The sequence below is a fragment of the Cyprinodon tularosa genome, unplaced genomic scaffold, assembly GCF_016077235.1.
Source record: "Cyprinodon tularosa strain WSP-4 unplaced genomic scaffold, ASM1607723v1 ctg80, whole genome shotgun sequence".
NCBI lineage: Eukaryota > Metazoa > Chordata > Actinopteri > Cyprinodontiformes > Cyprinodontidae > Cyprinodon > Cyprinodon tularosa.
Window position 1 is genome coordinate 1,404,568 of NW_024039563.1, and position 17,091 is coordinate 1,421,658.

The following is a 17,091-nucleotide window of genomic DNA, read 5'->3' on the forward strand; positions in this document are numbered from 1 at the left end:
CCCTTCAAATTAAATTATAATGCAATCAAGATTTCTAAAGGCTCTTTCAGTAGATGTTAAAAATGCACTGTTGAAATGTTTATAAAGAGCAGGGGACCCTAACCTGGAGCTTTTTAAAGTTTTGCACATGCTGCCATCTTGTGGTGATTCTTTGCATTGCACGCGCACTGCAGCTGCTTCTCTTGGAGCGAAACAGCGCGTAACTGTTCAATGTCACACATCTGTCAGGGTCTCTTTTCGTCCCAGGAAACGCGCACTTCCGTCTTTTGTTGTCACAAGCAACTTATTGCCCATTTATTTCCACACCCCCCCACTCTCAGTAAGCCGTTACTACAAAAGGCAAAGGCGCGCCAGGTTTGGTAATGTAGAGACTAATATGAAGTTTTTTCTATTTTTAGATGCCTTATCGTGAAACCAAAAGCGCAGCTGCAAGGCTGCCCAACCAGCTCTGAGCGCAGAAGAGGAAGCTTGCTTTCATTTTCTTTAAGAGTTACAGTAAGGAAGTGATTTGGAGTGAAGAGCAAAGAGTTGGAACATAGAAATACTCATTTTCTGAGGTCTGGGGGTGCCACATGGAGTTTTCTGACCACATTAAGACGGCCAACGTGGAGGATGTTGTGCTCCGGCAGCCCCTGCACCCACCGAGCAGAGGCACCCTGTGCATCACCGGACACCACCTGCTCTTCTCGGACAGAGAGGAGGGCAGCTCCCAGCAGGTCCTGCTGCTGCTCAGGAACATCGATGCCATAGAGAAAAGGTGAGGGTGGCTCCAGAAGAAGGAAAAGTTGTTTACTAAAGCTACACCAAGGTTTCTCTTCACATAATTGGCTTCTCAGAATAGGGATTTGAAACAAGAATCTTGGTTTCTTCTGTTTTTACAACTGAAATCAAACTGAGAATTAACTCCTTTAGTATATCGATTCACATGACTCCATCGATTTCAAATGAAATTTAAAGTTATTTAAGTTTACACTTCCAAACCTGCGAATGAATTAATCATTACTGTGTCATTTAATCCAACTTATGTCTAATTTACTTCCTTAAATCTGTCCAACCAGTGTGGAAAACCTTTTGGGCTATTCCGGCTTCTTCTCTAATGCAGTCCTCAGTGACAGGTTTGGAAATGTTGGTGTTGCCATGTGTCTGCTGTATTCTGCCTCTGCTGAAAGCAGACATTTCTTAACAAATGTACAGCTTCTTACAACCGCTTGCAAGCCAACGCTTCTGTCTCCTGTCAGCAGCTTGATTTCAATGTGTTGTGAAAGTATTGCTGAAACCCTTTTTAACTATTGGGTCACAGACTAAGAAAGGCAGACCCTTCACAAAAAAACTGGTTGTTTTAGGGCTTCCTCTTCTGCTGCAAGTCAAACATCCCACATTGCACCCCCCAGTCTTGGAATAGGCCTTTGAATGGGCATGGGATGCCTTATCTTTAAAAAGAAAACAATCTGTTCATAGTTTCTTTTATGTGTGCAGGACGTCTGGATCGTCAGGGACGATTACCATCAAATGCAAAGATCTGCGGGTGCTTCAGCTTGACATTCCAGGCATGGAGCAGTGCCTCAACATTGCACACTCCATCGAGGTGTTCTGCAGCTAAACCTTATTAATCACAATACTTTCTTTCCTACATGATATGTCGTTTTATTACATAATTTACCAGCTGATTGTCTTTTCCTGCAGACCCTTTCCTGTCTGGACAATGTGTCGGCGATGTATCCCTTCTTTTACAGACCCACTGACCTCAGCCTGCGGGACCAGTGGGGCCTCTCCACCCCTGAAAAACAATACACTCAAATAAAGCAGCTGGTAAGCAACTTATAAAGCTTTATATACTTGTTTAAAAAAAACTTAAAACAGAATGTAGGTAAGTGTGACTCAAAAGGCAAGCCTTCTTTTTTTTTTTTTTTTTCCAAAAACACTTCAGCAGGCATATGACAGGAAGATGCCAGGAATGGGTGACGGTACAGGTCACTTTTCAGGATATCCCTGTTGCTTAGTCTTCATGTGTTTCCCCTAAATGTTAGAACAGACTAACTCACAGCTCGAGTTCTTGTCTTCTTTTGGGAATAGTTTGTTACCATGGAGAGGGATTGGGCATTGAGGGTTTTAATTGTTATAAGTGTTTTATTGGCCTAGTATTCTTCAAGTAGGTGGGCTGTATGTATCTTGGTGGTCCGGTTACTGGGAGAAACTGAGTGGAATGTGCCTCTCTAAATGTTTCTTTTCCTGCTAATTCTTACTTTTCTATTGGTTGTCTCAAGCTCATTGCATATAGTTAGATTTACAGTTTCTCTGTAAATCTTTAGCATATTAAAGAGCCTATATCTAATTTAATCACAGCAGCCTGCCTGCTTAAGAATAGAATAGAAAATCCATTTATTGTCCAGCAATAGGGAAATTCTGGTGTTTTTACAGCAGCAAAAAGATTATAGATAAAAAGGTCACACAAATTTGGATCTTAGAAAAGTGTATAAGGATAACATAATAGTGAAGAGTTAAAATATAAACAGTAAAATACTGTGCTGTAAAGTGTTTTGACGGTATAAAACTGCACCTGGAGAATAAATAACCAATATAAAGCTATGGATGTTTTTACAGAAATGGATATTTAAAAATAGCAGCAACCGCAGAGATGTGCAAAATGACAGCAGCATGCTATTTACTGAGCCTGTATCTGCTGGAGGTTTCTTCCTGTTAAAAGGGAGTTTTTCCTCTCCACTGTCACTACAAGCATAATTAGTGTGAGGGATTGCATTTGAGTCAGTGAGTCGATGCAATCACCTGGTTTTCCTTAGATAGAAAACTTTGAATCAATCTGACTGTATGATCTGGTGAACTGGAAAGTGCCTTGAGATGAATTGTGTTGTGAATTGGCACTACATAAATAAACCAAATTGAATTTAACTGACTAAGATAGAAAATGTGCAAAATCAGCATGAATGTAAGAACTTATTGAGGTTGTTGGGAACAGTGGTGGTTCTAGAGTGTTGCATCTGCTGGGAGGAAGGATCTGTGATAACGCTCCCTGGTGCATTTAGGGTTCGGCAGCCTGTCACTGAATGAGCTCCCTAGTTCTGCAACAGCTTCATGCATGATCATCTTCTGCAGCCGCTTTCTCTCAGCTACAGAAAAGCCACTCCTCCAACTGACAGCTCCATAGAAGATGGCTGATGCCACAGCCATCATAAAAGAGTCATTAAGGCATTCTAATGAAATCAGATTTTTTTATTGCATATTGGATCCAAGAAAACTACAGAGTTAATAACATGACCAAATAATTCAATAAGTACTTAGATATATGATAACATACTAAACGGTGCAGCAATCATAAAGGCTGATCTTCAACAGACCCAAATAAAGCGAGTTAAATTGCAAGTAAAGTTTTTTAGTATGTGCAATAAGTGGGTCAGATGTTGATGATCTACAAAGATTCCTGCGCAGATGTTAAAACATAAACCAGTTTGGTCCTGACTCATTATAAATGAGCAGAAAACATATTCTACAGACAATTTGCAAGTGTTTATGATAAAACAGATTAGTTTATAAGCCATGGAGCTTAAGGTTATAATGTTAAAATATATATATAGAACTTTTAAATGACTTTATTTTTAAAGAACTTTTAACTCTGATGAAAATAAAGTTAAATATACAAAAAACAAAAGATATTTTTCTTTGATATGCATATTGATTAGAGAACACAGACACAAAAAAAGGTTTGCACACATTGCTGCTGAACTGCAAACGCAAATAACTTTGCATCTCCTTTGAAGATTCTCTGCTCATTCAGATACTGTTTTAAGATGTGAAACAGCTTCTGCAGATCAGCCCTACTGTCTGCTGTCTTCCTCCAGACTTTTTTTAGCTACTCTTGAGCAAATCTTCTCCAGGCTTACTCTAAAGTATTATATTTTGTTTTCATTTTTTTATTTGACTATTGCTTCTTATTCCTTTACGTAGTGGAAGAATACAGCAAAGACCTGCCTTATGAAATTACTTCTGCATAATCAGCTGATGAAAATAGCTATTTGGGTATTTATCTGTGTGTGTGTGAAATATAAAATGTTTTCACAGAACAAATGTTGCCTTTTAGACACATTGCAGCTAACAGAAGGGCTGATCATTAAAGTAAAAACTAACATAACCTAGGTTTATTACAATATACAACCACATATTTCTCTGAAAAATGTTTTTTAAAGACTGTTTTAACCATTTATTGGGCATTTAGTTTTTTGATAACTTGCATACCCCTTGCAAAAGGACCCAACAAGTTAAAAAGCCTAGTTAACAACTATATTTAGGTTTATAAACTAAAAACTGTAATTGCCAGTATCAGCATTAATGCCTCTAAGGTTATGTTGCACCACAATAATGTGTTTCTTTCACTCTCAGAGTGTTTTTCATGAATTTCTTGTAGAAGCACTTCTATTATTTTTCTTAATATATTCAGGCAAGTTGGCGTTTCTTGTTATTACATTTACTTTTTTTTGTTGAGTTTTTACAGCACTAGTGGCTTGTTTTTATGGACAGTAGGCTGACAGGAAAGGGGGTATGAGAGAGAGGGAAAGACATGCAGGAAAGGATTTGAACCCAGGTCACCCGCCTTGATGACTAAGGCCTCCATTGATGGATCGTGTGCGCTTGACATAAATTTTTGCCATTAAAATATCCCTATTTTGAATGTTACAATGGTAATAAGGTCTTGTCCTGGAGTCCAATAACACTACTGGCTTGAAATGAAGTATTTCCATGAGTGCCGTTATTTAAAAACAAAGACATCAAAAAGATCTCAAAGCACATTACTTGTTCAAATCAAAATATAAAGAAACATCTGGAGCATGTTGTGTTTTTCAGTGTGTAGGTGTAACAGTCCACATTTATAAAAGGTCAGGAACATTGTATTAAAAGGAATGCCAGTCTGACATCAGCTGGAAACAGATTTGGTGCTCACAGATTCTTCAGTCATTTCTGAACATCTTCTTTGTCGTCTTTATTTTCAGCATAAGAAATGGAGACTGAGCAGCGTTAACGAAAGCTACTCCGTATGTCCTTCCTATCCTCCCATGGTCATTGTTCCAAACTCCATCGACGATGAAATGTTGAAGAAGGTGGCCAAATTCAGGCAGGCTGGTCGCTTCCCTGTCCTGTGCTACTATCACAGAAAGAATGGCATGGTGAGAGTCAATCAGTTTAATTAAACACACCTGGACTCCAATGAAAGAGCAGAACCAGCTTCTTCTTCTTCTATTAGTTAAATGGCAGATTGCAACCTTGAATTGTAAGTGCATACCTAAAAGTCAAGTATACCTACTATACCTAAGTATGTATATATGACTCTATACTTTCATATCAATCCCTCTCTCTCTCTCTCTCTCTCTATATATATATATATAAGCAAATCCTGGCATGCGTTTGTATTAATCTCTGTATAAATCCAACACTTCCATTAAAGCCTCAGAGGTTTGTTACAAACCATAAATAAATAAACAGCATCATGAAAATTAAGGAAAATTTTGCACAGGTGAAAAGGAGATATTTTTGAGCAGTTATAATGTGGATTAATTTATTAAATGTGATGCTGAACACAGAAGATCTCACAGATCACTGTTTAAACCAGCATCCCAAAATTGAAAGATTATGGAAGAAATGCAAACCTACAGATGCACAGTAATCCAAGTATTCTAAAGGGGAAACTGAGCATTTTTTTAAGGAAGGAGCTACAAGGTCACCTCTGGAGCAGATGCAAACACCCATAGCTGGAGTTCGAATCTGACCTGTGACCTGTGATCCTTTGCCGCATGTCTCTCCCCCTCTCTCATACCCCCTTTCCTGTCAGCCAACTATAAATTAAAGACGTCTCACCTCTAGGTAAACAACCTCTAAAAAAACAACAACAAAAAAAGACCCATGGCTGCTTTTACGGAATATGTTGACTGGACAACCGATGGTTATACATACATATTTCTAAGCTTTATAGAATTGACAAGAAGAAATTTGTCTTTGCTAAAGGAAATGAATAGGAAGTTGGTTTTATAGGTTTCCAAAAGCTATGCAGGATGAAAGCAAATGTGTAAAATGGTTAGTGAAACTGAACAACGATCATCCCCCTGAATACATGTTGAAAAATGGTTTTGGCAGCATTATTCTGAGGAAATAGCTTTCTTTTGAAGGCATACTGAGGCTGGTTAGATTTGATAAGAAGAAAGGGAAATTAAATTTAGCTCAAAGGGGTAAGCCACACTTCTCAGAATCTTACCTGTAAACATTAAAAAAACCCAAAACTTTTCTGTCTTTCCTTTCTGCCATCACCTATAATCCAAATAAAAAGCATGAGATTTGTGGATTAAACCCATCAGAATGTGTAAAGCTACATGGTGTACGATCAATTTAGCCAACATCGTTTCATCTCCGACCTGGTCCGTATTTCTGCAGGTGATCATGCGCAGCAGTCAGCCACTAACAGGCGCCAACAGGAAACGCTGCAAGGAAGATGAACTTCTCCTTCAGGCTGTGATTGACGACTCAGATAAAGGATTTATCATCGACACCCGCTCAAGTCAGCAGGTCCAGCAGGCTCGGATGACAGGAGGAGGATTTGAGTCTAAATCATTCTATAGCCAATGGAAGAGACTTCACAGACAGATGGAAAGGTTTGTTGCAATCATGTTATTGATTTTGCAGATCTTTCACATTTTAATCATCATTTTCTTGGTGTCTTCAGGGGTAAGGCCCTCCAGGAGAGCTTGATTAAACTGGTGGAGGCCTGCGGGGATGAGTCCCACAATGTGGACCGTTGGCTCAGCAAGCTTGAGAATTCAAAGTGGCTGTCTCACGTCCAGACTGCTCTGTCTACAGCTGGCCTGCTGGCAGAGTGTGTGGAGAGGTAGGAGCACCTCCTGCTGTATGTGTTGGAGGTTACACTTGGTCTGCACGTCCATTTCTGAATTACAGTTGAAAGAACACCTAACAAAGGAGTGATGTAGATTAGTTATTAGCAGGGGTGATTCTAGATCAGAGGTTTAGGGGTGCTGATCAACCAGAGAGCTGTCTGCCCAGACAATTTTAATTTTACTGTTTTCTACACATATTTTTGAAATTAGTAGTGCTACTACCTGACTCCATTATTCACTAATGCAACCCAACAAGCAAAGCAAAACGCTTTTAAATCAAATATTTTCATGGAATGTTTTCTCCTTTGTGTGCCAAATTTACTTCCATGATACACTACATTGCCAAAAGTATTTGCTCACCCATCCAAATTATTGGAATCAGGTGTTCCAATCACTTCCATGGCCACAGGTGTATAAATTCAAGCACCTAGGCATGCAGACTGTTTTTACAAACATTTGTGAAAGAATGGGTCGCTCTCAGGAGCTCAGTGAATTCCAGCGTGGAACTGTGATAGGATGCCATCTGTGCAACAAATCCAGTCGTGAAATTCCCTCGCTCCTAAATATTCCACAGTCAACTGTCAGCTGTATTATAAGAAAATGGAAGTGTTTGGGAACGACAGCAACTCAGCCACGAAGTGGTAGGCCACGTAAACTGACGGAGCGGGGTCAGCGGATGCTGACGCGCATAGTGCGAAGAGGTCGCCAACTTTCTGCAGAGTCAATCACTACAGACCTCCAAACTTCATGTGGCCTTCAGATTAGCTCAAGAACAGTGCGCAGAGAGCTTCATGGAATGGGTTTCCATGGTCGAGCAGCTGCATCCAAGCCATACATCACCAAGTGCAATGCAAAGCGTCGGATGCGGTGGTGTAAAGCACGCCGCCACTGGACTCTAGAGCAGTGGAGACGCGTTCTCTGGAGTGACGAATCGCGCTTCTCCATCTGGCAATCTGATGGACGGGTCTGGGTTTGGCGGTTGCCAGGAGAACGGTACTTGTCTGACTGCATTGTGCCAAGTGTAAAGTTTGGTGGAGGGGGGATTATGGTGTGGGGTTGTTTTTCAGGAGCTGGGCTTGGCCCCTTAGTTCCAGTGAAAGGAACTCTGAATGCTTCAGCATACCAAGACATTTTGGACAATTCCATGCTCCCAACTTTGTGGGAACAGTTTGGAGCTGGCCCCTTCCTCTTCCAACATGACTGTGCACCAGTGCACAAAGCAAGGTCCATAAAGACATGGATGACAGAGTCTGGTGTGGATGAACTTGACTGGCCTGCACAGAGTCCTGACCTCAACCCGATAGAACACCTTTGGGATGAATTAGAGCGGAGACTGAGAGCCAGGCCTTCTCGTCCAACATCAGTGTGCGACCTCACAAATGCGCTTCTGGAAGAATGGTCAAAAATTCCCATAAACACACTCCTAAACCTTGTGGACAGCCTTCCCAGAAGAGTTGAAGCTGTTCTAGCTGCAAAGGGTGGACCGACGTCATATTGAACCCTATGGATTAGGAACGGGATGTCACTTAAGCTCATATGTGAGTCAAGGCAGGTGAGCAAATACTTTTGGCAATATAGTGTATATGTAAAATAATCTACTGAAGGAAAGTTTAACAACTGCTGCTATTTCTTAGATGGTTTTTCCTTACCTTTTTATTTTGAACACACCTTGCTACTCTGCTCCCCCTTGTACACATCTCCCTCTTTGGAATAGAAATCTTAAAATAGATTGTAAATTGAAATAACAAGAAACTAATGATTTAGTAAATGAAAATATTGAGTTGTGGTTTTAAAGATAATCAAACAAACCAGTCTCAGACACAATAGAGAACCTCACTGATGGATATTTCACCAACACACCTTCAATAGGTGGAGAAATTGGACTGAACATTTCAGAAAACACCTGAATGAAGCGTTTTCCTCAAAGCGTTGGTCAACATTTTAGTTAAGGAGCTCCATCAGGCTTGTTTATTTTGTTTTGGTTTATTTATTATTATTTCTGATGAACCCGAACATGCTTTGATTCAAATTAGGGTTGCTTCAGCACCCCCAAAAATAGGCTAAAACCCCCTATGGTTATTAGCTATTGAGTCTTTTAGTGGAATTATGAGAGAATTAAGTTAATCAACTGAATAGCTAATATGGTAATGGATCAAACAACAAAAACAGAAGAAGTATAAATAGGATACTGTTTTAATGTCTCAATGGTGACTGGGTTTGATACTATTCAAGAAATATGTAAAATCTGACATTTCCACATTTAGATTATTATTTTTTTAATCTAAGAAATAGTTTTTATAGTTTAATTTCTAAAACGTGCTGCATCAAGGAATCAGTGCAAATTAGTTTTTTTTTCTTTATTATGTCCATTGTTTCATGCAGGGATGGTCATTCAGCTCTGGTCCACGGCTATGAAGGGACAGACTGCACTTTGCTCATCTGCACTCTGGCCCAGCTCATCATGGACCCAAGCTGCCGAACGCTGGAGGGTTTCCTGGCTCTCCTGGATAGGGAGTGGCTACAGGTGGGGTCTCTTTGTGTTTAGAATACAAGAAAAGAGTTTTTTAAATCATACTTTAAAAGACCCAATTTTTATGAATATATTTAACAAAGTTTACTAAGATCATTCAGATTTGAAATTGTAAAGGAAAATTGTATCTATTTAAACTTTGCACACTCCAGGACATTACTCAAATGTTATGACGTTACACCCAAAGTGATATTTTGTTGGGATGTTATGTGACATAACAACAAAATGTGCACAACTCAGCAGAGGACAGAACATTATTTAGCTTTTAACTTTTTGCAAAGGGATTTTGTTGTGCCCATGAGTAATACTTCAGGACCAGCTTTCACTAAGATTACAGCTTTTCGCATCTTCTCACCGCCTCTTCTTTGCAAAATATGCAGCTCAAGCTCAAACTGTCTGTCTTTGAGCAATAAGTGTTGCTACAGATTTTATTTTGACTTTAAGTCTGAACTTTGACTGGGCCATTCTGCAACAGAAATTTGATCATTCTATTGTAGCGTTGGTTTTATGTTGCAGCCTCAAACATGTTTTCCTCTAGGATTATCTCGTATTTTGTTCTGTTTAGCCTCATCAACTGTTTGCTGTCATGGTGGCTGCAGCAGCTTCTCCAGCTCCTGGGATTAAGACTTAATGTGATTGATTTGAAGCTGATTTATGTACCACTTTAGTGCTAAACTCACAGCCGAAGCACAGCTTAACCAAACTGATGGCCATCTGGGACAATTCCGTTATTATTAAATTCACCAAGGCTGAAATCAACACAGGGTAGACAGTGGCTCTTGATGACAATGGAATGGAGCAGTAGAGTGTAGGGAGCAAAGGTGAATTCACCAGGAGTGCCAAAACTTCCTGTGTTTTTAGCAAAGACCATCAGCAACTCTACTTCCTCAGGAGGCTGTAGAGAGCTGGACTCAGGAGCTCAGTCCTGAGGAACTTTGATCTCTGTGTGATGGAAGGCGTGCTCTTCTTCTGCATCACTGTGTGGTATGGCAGCTGCACTGCTGCTTTTGTAATGAATATTATTGCTTTTATGCATTTAGGTGAGTGCTAATGCAAAGTTGTGTGAAGCTTTTTCTATTTGCAGTTGATAGTACAAACACAGCTCCTTATGAAATCCAAAGTTTGGAAAATTGTTTTAAATCTGTTCCTAATCTGAAAATTGCTTTATCTTCATTTCTGAGCTGTTTCTTTGTTCCTTTGAACTTCATAATGCTATTTGTTAACTATTTTAATATAAAAGATATGAGGCCTTTACATTTTTTCACCTATTTGATGTTAAGTGCAGTGCATGGTCTTTCTTGCAGGCAGGACACCCGTTCCAGCAGAGGTGTGCCCATTCGGCCTACTCCCACGCTCGCCTGCAGTATGAGTCTCCAGTCTTCCTGCTCCTGCTGGACTGTGTTTGGCAGCTTTGGCGCCAGTTCCCTCTAGCGTTGGGTTTCTCTGAGGCGCTGCTCCTTAGACTGGCAAATGAGGTCTATGCTTCAGACTACGGCACATTTCTGTGTAACAATGACCAGGAAAGGTTCGTTCAATAGTGGTTGTTTTTACTCAGTAAGAATTATATTGCAGAGCTCAGTGCTGTGCGTTGAAACTAATTCTCATTTTCAGGTGTGCCCTGGGAGTGAAGGACCGAACTCACTGTTTGTTCTGGGCCCTGCTGAGGCCATCAGAGAGAGACTACTACTCAAACCCTCTGTACGAGCCCAAAGAGCTGGCCATCTGGCCCTCAGTTCACCCTCAGTCTCTACAGCTATGGAGAGGTAAGCTACCATTTCCTTATAATTGAACTTTATTGATCTCACATTGGAGAAATTTACCTCTGCATTTAACCCATCCCCTTGGGGAGCAGTGGACTGCTATTGTGGGGCTCCCAGGGAGCAATCAGGGGTTAAGGGTCTTGCTCAGAGAGCCAGAGTGGCAGCCTGTTGGAGTGGAGCTTGAAACTCAGAACCTCAGGATTCCAAGCTCAATGCTCTAACCACTAGGCTGCCATACCCCCATTGCATGCATTCTTAAACTTCTGTTATTGCACTCCAACATGTGAACATTACAGTGATCCCTGATATGACTTTCATCTGATTCCCAGGCTTTTTCCTGAGGTGGACACAGCAGGCGCGCCATCTTGAGGCAGTTCAAGAAGAAATAAGAACCATGGTCATTGAATGGGCCAGGGCGACTCAGAGGTGATGCCTCTACAAAGATATTACAATTTTATTGTAATTAAGTTGTTCACAGAGAAATATTCAAATATTCCTTCTATGTTTATATGTACAGTTTTTTTTTTTACGTAATAAAAGCTGAATTTTACAGAAACCTGAATGTTGTTGTGATTTTAGATTGTTTTAGAAATTTAACAAAAGTAACAGAAAATGGTTAATCTGGCAATTTGAAATACACCGATTTTGATTTAACATCAGTTGCTTTTATTATTTACCCAAACTCTATTAATAAGTAGAATATTGAGGGAAAAACCTCCCCTAACCGGAGAACGGGAGGGAGCTAGAATCAAGGAGAAAAAAGCATAGGAAATATAGAATAACTCCTAGAAGTCTGCTGCCATACCTACAAAAATAAGAATGAAGAAAAAAAGACAGCACAGCATCCAAAACAAAAGTTGGAGTCTTCTATGGACTTCCAGTAACTCCATGCATATAAACATCAAAAGCAGAACTTTCACAATCTTATTTAAAGCTAAACATAATTGGAGCTGCATCTTAGAATTAGGCATAACCATATATGCATGAACATCTGGATTCAAAGTGGCTGTCTCACGTCCAGACTGCTCTGTCTACAGCTGGCCTGCTGGCAGAGTGTGTGGAGCCGATAGAACACCTTTGGGATGAATTAGAGCGGAGACTGAGAGCCAGGCCTTCTCGTCCAACATCAGTGTGCGACCTCACAAATGCGCTTCTGGAAGAATGGTCAAAAATTCCCATAAACACACTCCTAAACCTTGTGGACAGCCTTCCCAGAAGAGTTGAAGCTGTTCTAGCTGCAAAGGGTGGACCGACGTCATATTGAACCCTATGGATTAGGAACGGGATGTCACTTAAGCTCATATGTGAGTCAAGGCAGGTGAGCAAATACTTTTGGCAATATAGTGTATATGTAAAATAATCTACTGAAGGAAAGTTTAACAACTGCTGCTATTTCTTAGATGGTTTTTCCTTACCTTTTTATTTTGAACACACCTTGCTACTCTGCTCCCCCTTGTACACATCTCCCTCTTTGGAATAGAAATCTTAAAATAGATTGTAAATTGAAATAACAAGAAACTAATGATTTAGTAAATGAAAATATTGAGTTGTGGTTTTAAAGATAATCAAACAAACCAGTCTCAGACACAATAGAGAACCTCACTGATGGATATTTCACCAACACACCTTCAATAGGTGGAGAAATTGGACTGAACATTTCAGAAAACACCTGAATGAAGCGTTTTCCTCAAAGCGTTGGTCAACATTTTAGTTAAGGAGCTCCATCAGGCTTGTTTATTTTGTTTTGGTTTATTTATTATTATTTCTGATGAACCCGAACATGCTTTGATTCAAATTAGGGTTGCTTCAGCACCCCCAAAAATAGGCTAAAACCCCCTATGGTTATTAGCTATTGAGTCTTTTAGTGGAATTATGAGAGAATTAAGTTAATCAACTGAATAGCTAATATGGTAATGGATCAAACAACAAAAACAGAAGAAGTATAAATAGGATACTGTTTTAATGTCTCAATGGTGACTGGGTTTGATACTATTCAAGAAATATGTAAAATCTGACATTTCCACATTTAGATTATTATTTTTTTAATCTAAGAAATAGTTTTTATAGTTTAATTTCTAAAACGTGCTGCATCAAGGAATCAGTGCAAATTAGTTTTTTTTTCTTTATTATGTCCATTGTTTCATGCAGGGATGGTCATTCAGCTCTGGTCCACGGCTATGAAGGGACAGACTGCACTTTGCTCATCTGCACTCTGGCCCAGCTCATCATGGACCCAAGCTGCCGAACGCTGGAGGGTTTCCTGGCTCTCCTGGATAGGGAGTGGCTACAGGTGGGGTCTCTTTGTGTTTAGAATACAAGAAAAGAGTTTTTTAAATCATACTTTAAAAGACCCAATTTTTATGAATATATTTAACAAAGTTTACTAAGATCATTCAGATTTGAAATTGTAAAGGAAAATTGTATCTATTTAAACTTTGCACACTCCAGGACATTACTCAAATGTTATGACGTTACACCCAAAGTGATATTTTGTTGGGATGTTATGTGACATAACAACAAAATGTGCACAACTCAGCAGAGGACAGAACATTATTTAGCTTTTAACTTTTTGCAAAGGGATTTTGTTGTGCCCATGAGTAATACTTCAGGACCAGCTTTCACTAAGATTACAGCTTTTCGCATCTTCTCACCGCCTCTTCTTTGCAAAATATGCAGCTCAAGCTCAAACTGTCTGTCTTTGAGCAATAAGTGTTGCTACAGATTTTATTTTGACTTTAAGTCTGAACTTTGACTGGGCCATTCTGCAACAGAAATTTGATCATTCTATTGTAGCGTTGGTTTTATGTTGCAGCCTCAAACATGTTTTCCTCTAGGATTATCTCGTATTTTGTTCTGTTTAGCCTCATCAACTGTTTGCTGTCATGGTGGCTGCAGCAGCTTCTCCAGCTCCTGGGATTAAGACTTAATGTGATTGATTTGAAGCTGATTTATGTACCACTTTAGTGCTAAACTCACAGCCGAAGCACAGCTTAACCAAACTGATGGCCATCTGGGACAATTCCGTTATTATTAAATTCACCAAGGCTGAAATCAACACAGGGTAGACAGTGGCTCTTGATGACAATGGAATGGAGCAGTAGAGTGTAGGGAGCAAAGGTGAATTCACCAGGAGTGCCAAAACTTCCTGTGTTTTTAGCAAAGACCATCAGCAACTCTACTTCCTCAGGAGGCTGTAGAGAGCTGGACTCAGGAGCTCAGTCCTGAGGAACTTTGATCTCTGTGTGATGGAAGGCGTGCTCTTCTTCTGCATCACTGTGTGGTATGGCAGCTGCACTGCTGCTTTTGTAATGAATATTATTGCTTTTATGCATTTAGGTGAGTGCTAATGCAAAGTTGTGTGAAGCTTTTTCTATTTGCAGTTGATAGTACAAACACAGCTCCTTATGAAATCCAAAGTTTGGAAAATTGTTTTAAATCTGTTCCTAATCTGAAAATTGCTTTATCTTCATTTCTGAGCTGTTTCTTTGTTCCTTTGAACTTCATAATGCTATTTGTTAACTATTTTAATATAAAAGATATGAGGCCTTTACATTTTTTCACCTATTTGATGTTAAGTGCAGTGCATGGTCTTTCTTGCAGGCAGGACACCCGTTCCAGCAGAGGTGTGCCCATTCGGCCTACTCCCACGCTCGCCTGCAGTATGAGTCTCCAGTCTTCCTGCTCCTGCTGGACTGTGTTTGGCAGCTTTGGCGCCAGTTCCCTCTAGCGTTGGGTTTCTCTGAGGCGCTGCTCCTTAGACTGGCAAATGAGGTCTATGCTTCAGACTACGGCACATTTCTGTGTAACAATGACCAGGAAAGGTTCGTTCAATAGTGGTTGTTTTTACTCAGTAAGAATTATATTGCAGAGCTCAGTGCTGTGCGTTGAAACTAATTCTCATTTTCAGGTGTGCCCTGGGAGTGAAGGACCGAACTCACTGTTTGTTCTGGGCCCTGCTGAGGCCATCAGAGAGAGACTACTACTCAAACCCTCTGTACGAGCCCACAGAGCTGGCCATCTGGCCCTCAGTTCACCCTCAGTCTCTACAGCTATGGAGAGGTAAGCTACCATTTCCTTATAATTGAACTTTATTGATCTCACATTGGAGAAATTTACCTCTGCATTTAACCCATCCCCTTGGGGAGCAGTGGACTGCTATTGTGGGGCTCCCAGGGAGCAATCAGGGGTTAAGGGTCTTGCTCAGAGAGCCAGAGTGGCAGCCTGTTGGAGTGGAGCTTGAAACTCAGAACCTCAGGATTCCAAGCTCAATGCTCTAACCACTAGGCTGCCATACCCCCATTGCATGCATTCTTAAACTTCTGTTATTGCACTCCAACATGTGAACATTACAGTGATCCCTGATATGACTTTCATCTGATTCCCAGGCTTTTTCCTGAGGTGGACACAGCAGGCGCGCCATCTTGAGGCAGTTCAAGAAGAAATAAGAACCATGGTCATTGAATGGGCCAGGGCGACTCAGAGGTGATGCCTCTACAAAGATATTACAATTTTATTGTAATTAAGTTGTTCACAGAGAAATATTCAAATATTCCTTCTATGTTTATATGTACAGTTTTTTTTTTTACGTAATAAAAGCTGAATTTTACAGAAACCTGAATGTTGTTGTGATTTTAGATTGTTTTAGAAATTTAACAAAAGTAACAGAAAATGGTTAATCTGGCAATTTGAAATACACCGATTTTGATTTAACATCAGTTGCTTTTATTATTTACCCAAACTCTATTAATAAGTAGAATATTGAGGGAAAAACCTCCCCTAACCGGAGAACGGGAGGGAGCTAGAATCAAGGAGAAAAAAGCATAGGAAATATAGAATAACTCCTAGAAGTCTGCTGCCATACCTACAAAAATAAGAATGAAGAAAAAAAGACAGCACAGCATCCAAAACAAAAGTTGGAGTCTTCTATGGACTTCCAGTAACTCCATGCATATAAACATCAAAAGCAGAACTTTCACAATCTTATTTAAAGCTAAACATAATTGGAGCTGCATCTTAGAATTAGGCATAACCATATATGCATGAACATCTGGATGCCAATGCTTGAATGGTGTATACCCATGAGTGTGCTTGTGTATATAAGGTTTATATTACTCCATCAGAAATACATGCTCAATAGTAGGTGTGAGGGGCCTCAGACCCACCCCAAAGATCTCAGGGCTGACACAGAGAAGACCAGAAAGCCAAATGTCTAAAGGCATTACAGAGTACAGGGACACCGGGAGGGCAGACCCTCAAATACGGGACACAAGAACCTTTACACAGGTAGTCCATAAATCTAATTTTTATTACTTGAGCCTTTTGGGCAGATGTCAGATGGTGCTAAACCCATCTTGAACATCCATTGACCTGTATAGTGTGATCTATGAATTCTGTATTGTATTAGCTATAAATAAGGATTTACAGTCATTTTAAAACTATATGGTTTCAAAGTCACTTTCCAAAAATCTTTTTAAGGCAGCACTTTCAATTATTGGCCATCTCTTATGCCATTTTTAGGGACGGTGCTACTAAAAGCTTTAGTCGTCTATTTCCACTTTGCTCTGTAACTCAGTACATGACCTGGTAAATAACCTTAATTCCATGTCAGACATCTTCCATTCCATTGCTCCAATTCTGAGAAGAAAAAAAATCAGTCAAGTGTTAAAAAAATGGCAGAAAAACTGAGCAGATGTGGTAAAAGTGGATTCCAGCTTTAATATTAAGATATAGAAAGAAAGAACTCTGTAGATGTAACTTACAGTCTTTTTTTTATGAACTGATTCAGACAAAATGCCACAAAATGGAGAAATTTACCTCAGCATCTTCTTGGGGAGCAGTGGGCTGATATTGTGGGGTGCCCAGGGAGCAGTGTGGGGTTAAGGGTCTTTCTTAGAGACCCAGTGTGGCAGTC

The 17,091-nt window shown here is 40.0% G+C and overlaps 2 protein-coding genes across 3 annotated transcripts; both read left to right on the forward strand.

The window, feature by feature from the left end:
• The first annotated feature begins 277 nt into the window (after nucleotides 1-277).
• Nucleotides 278-11,734, forward strand: LOC119774182 (myotubularin-related protein 9-like). Of its 2 annotated transcripts, XM_038271569.1 has the most exons (11): nucleotides 278-757; nucleotides 1,059-1,115; nucleotides 1,477-1,585; nucleotides 1,684-1,809; nucleotides 5,001-5,174; nucleotides 6,433-6,650; nucleotides 6,722-6,883; nucleotides 9,273-9,414; nucleotides 10,725-10,945; nucleotides 11,032-11,183; nucleotides 11,510-11,734. In XM_038271569.1, the coding sequence occupies exons 1-11, from the start codon at nucleotides 573-575 to the stop codon at nucleotides 11,608-11,610; spliced, it is 1,647 nt and encodes a 548-aa protein (XP_038127497.1). In that variant the 5' UTR covers nucleotides 278-572; the 3' UTR covers nucleotides 11,611-11,734. The 2 variants fall into 2 exon arrangements, with proteins under 2 accessions (XP_038127497.1, XP_038127498.1); XM_038271570.1 differs by lacking the exon at nucleotides 1,059-1,115 and having other exon boundaries at nucleotides 281-757.
• Nucleotides 11,735-12,159: 425 nt separating this feature from the next.
• On the forward strand, nucleotides 12,160-15,790 carry LOC119774209 (myotubularin-related protein 9-like). The gene is made up of 5 exons (XM_038271616.1): nucleotides 12,160-12,233; nucleotides 13,329-13,470; nucleotides 14,781-15,001; nucleotides 15,088-15,239; nucleotides 15,566-15,790. The coding sequence occupies exons 1-5, from the start codon at nucleotides 12,160-12,162 to the stop codon at nucleotides 15,664-15,666; spliced, it is 690 nt and encodes a 229-aa protein (XP_038127544.1). The 3' UTR covers nucleotides 15,667-15,790.
• Nucleotides 15,791-17,091: the final 1,301 nt, after the last annotated feature.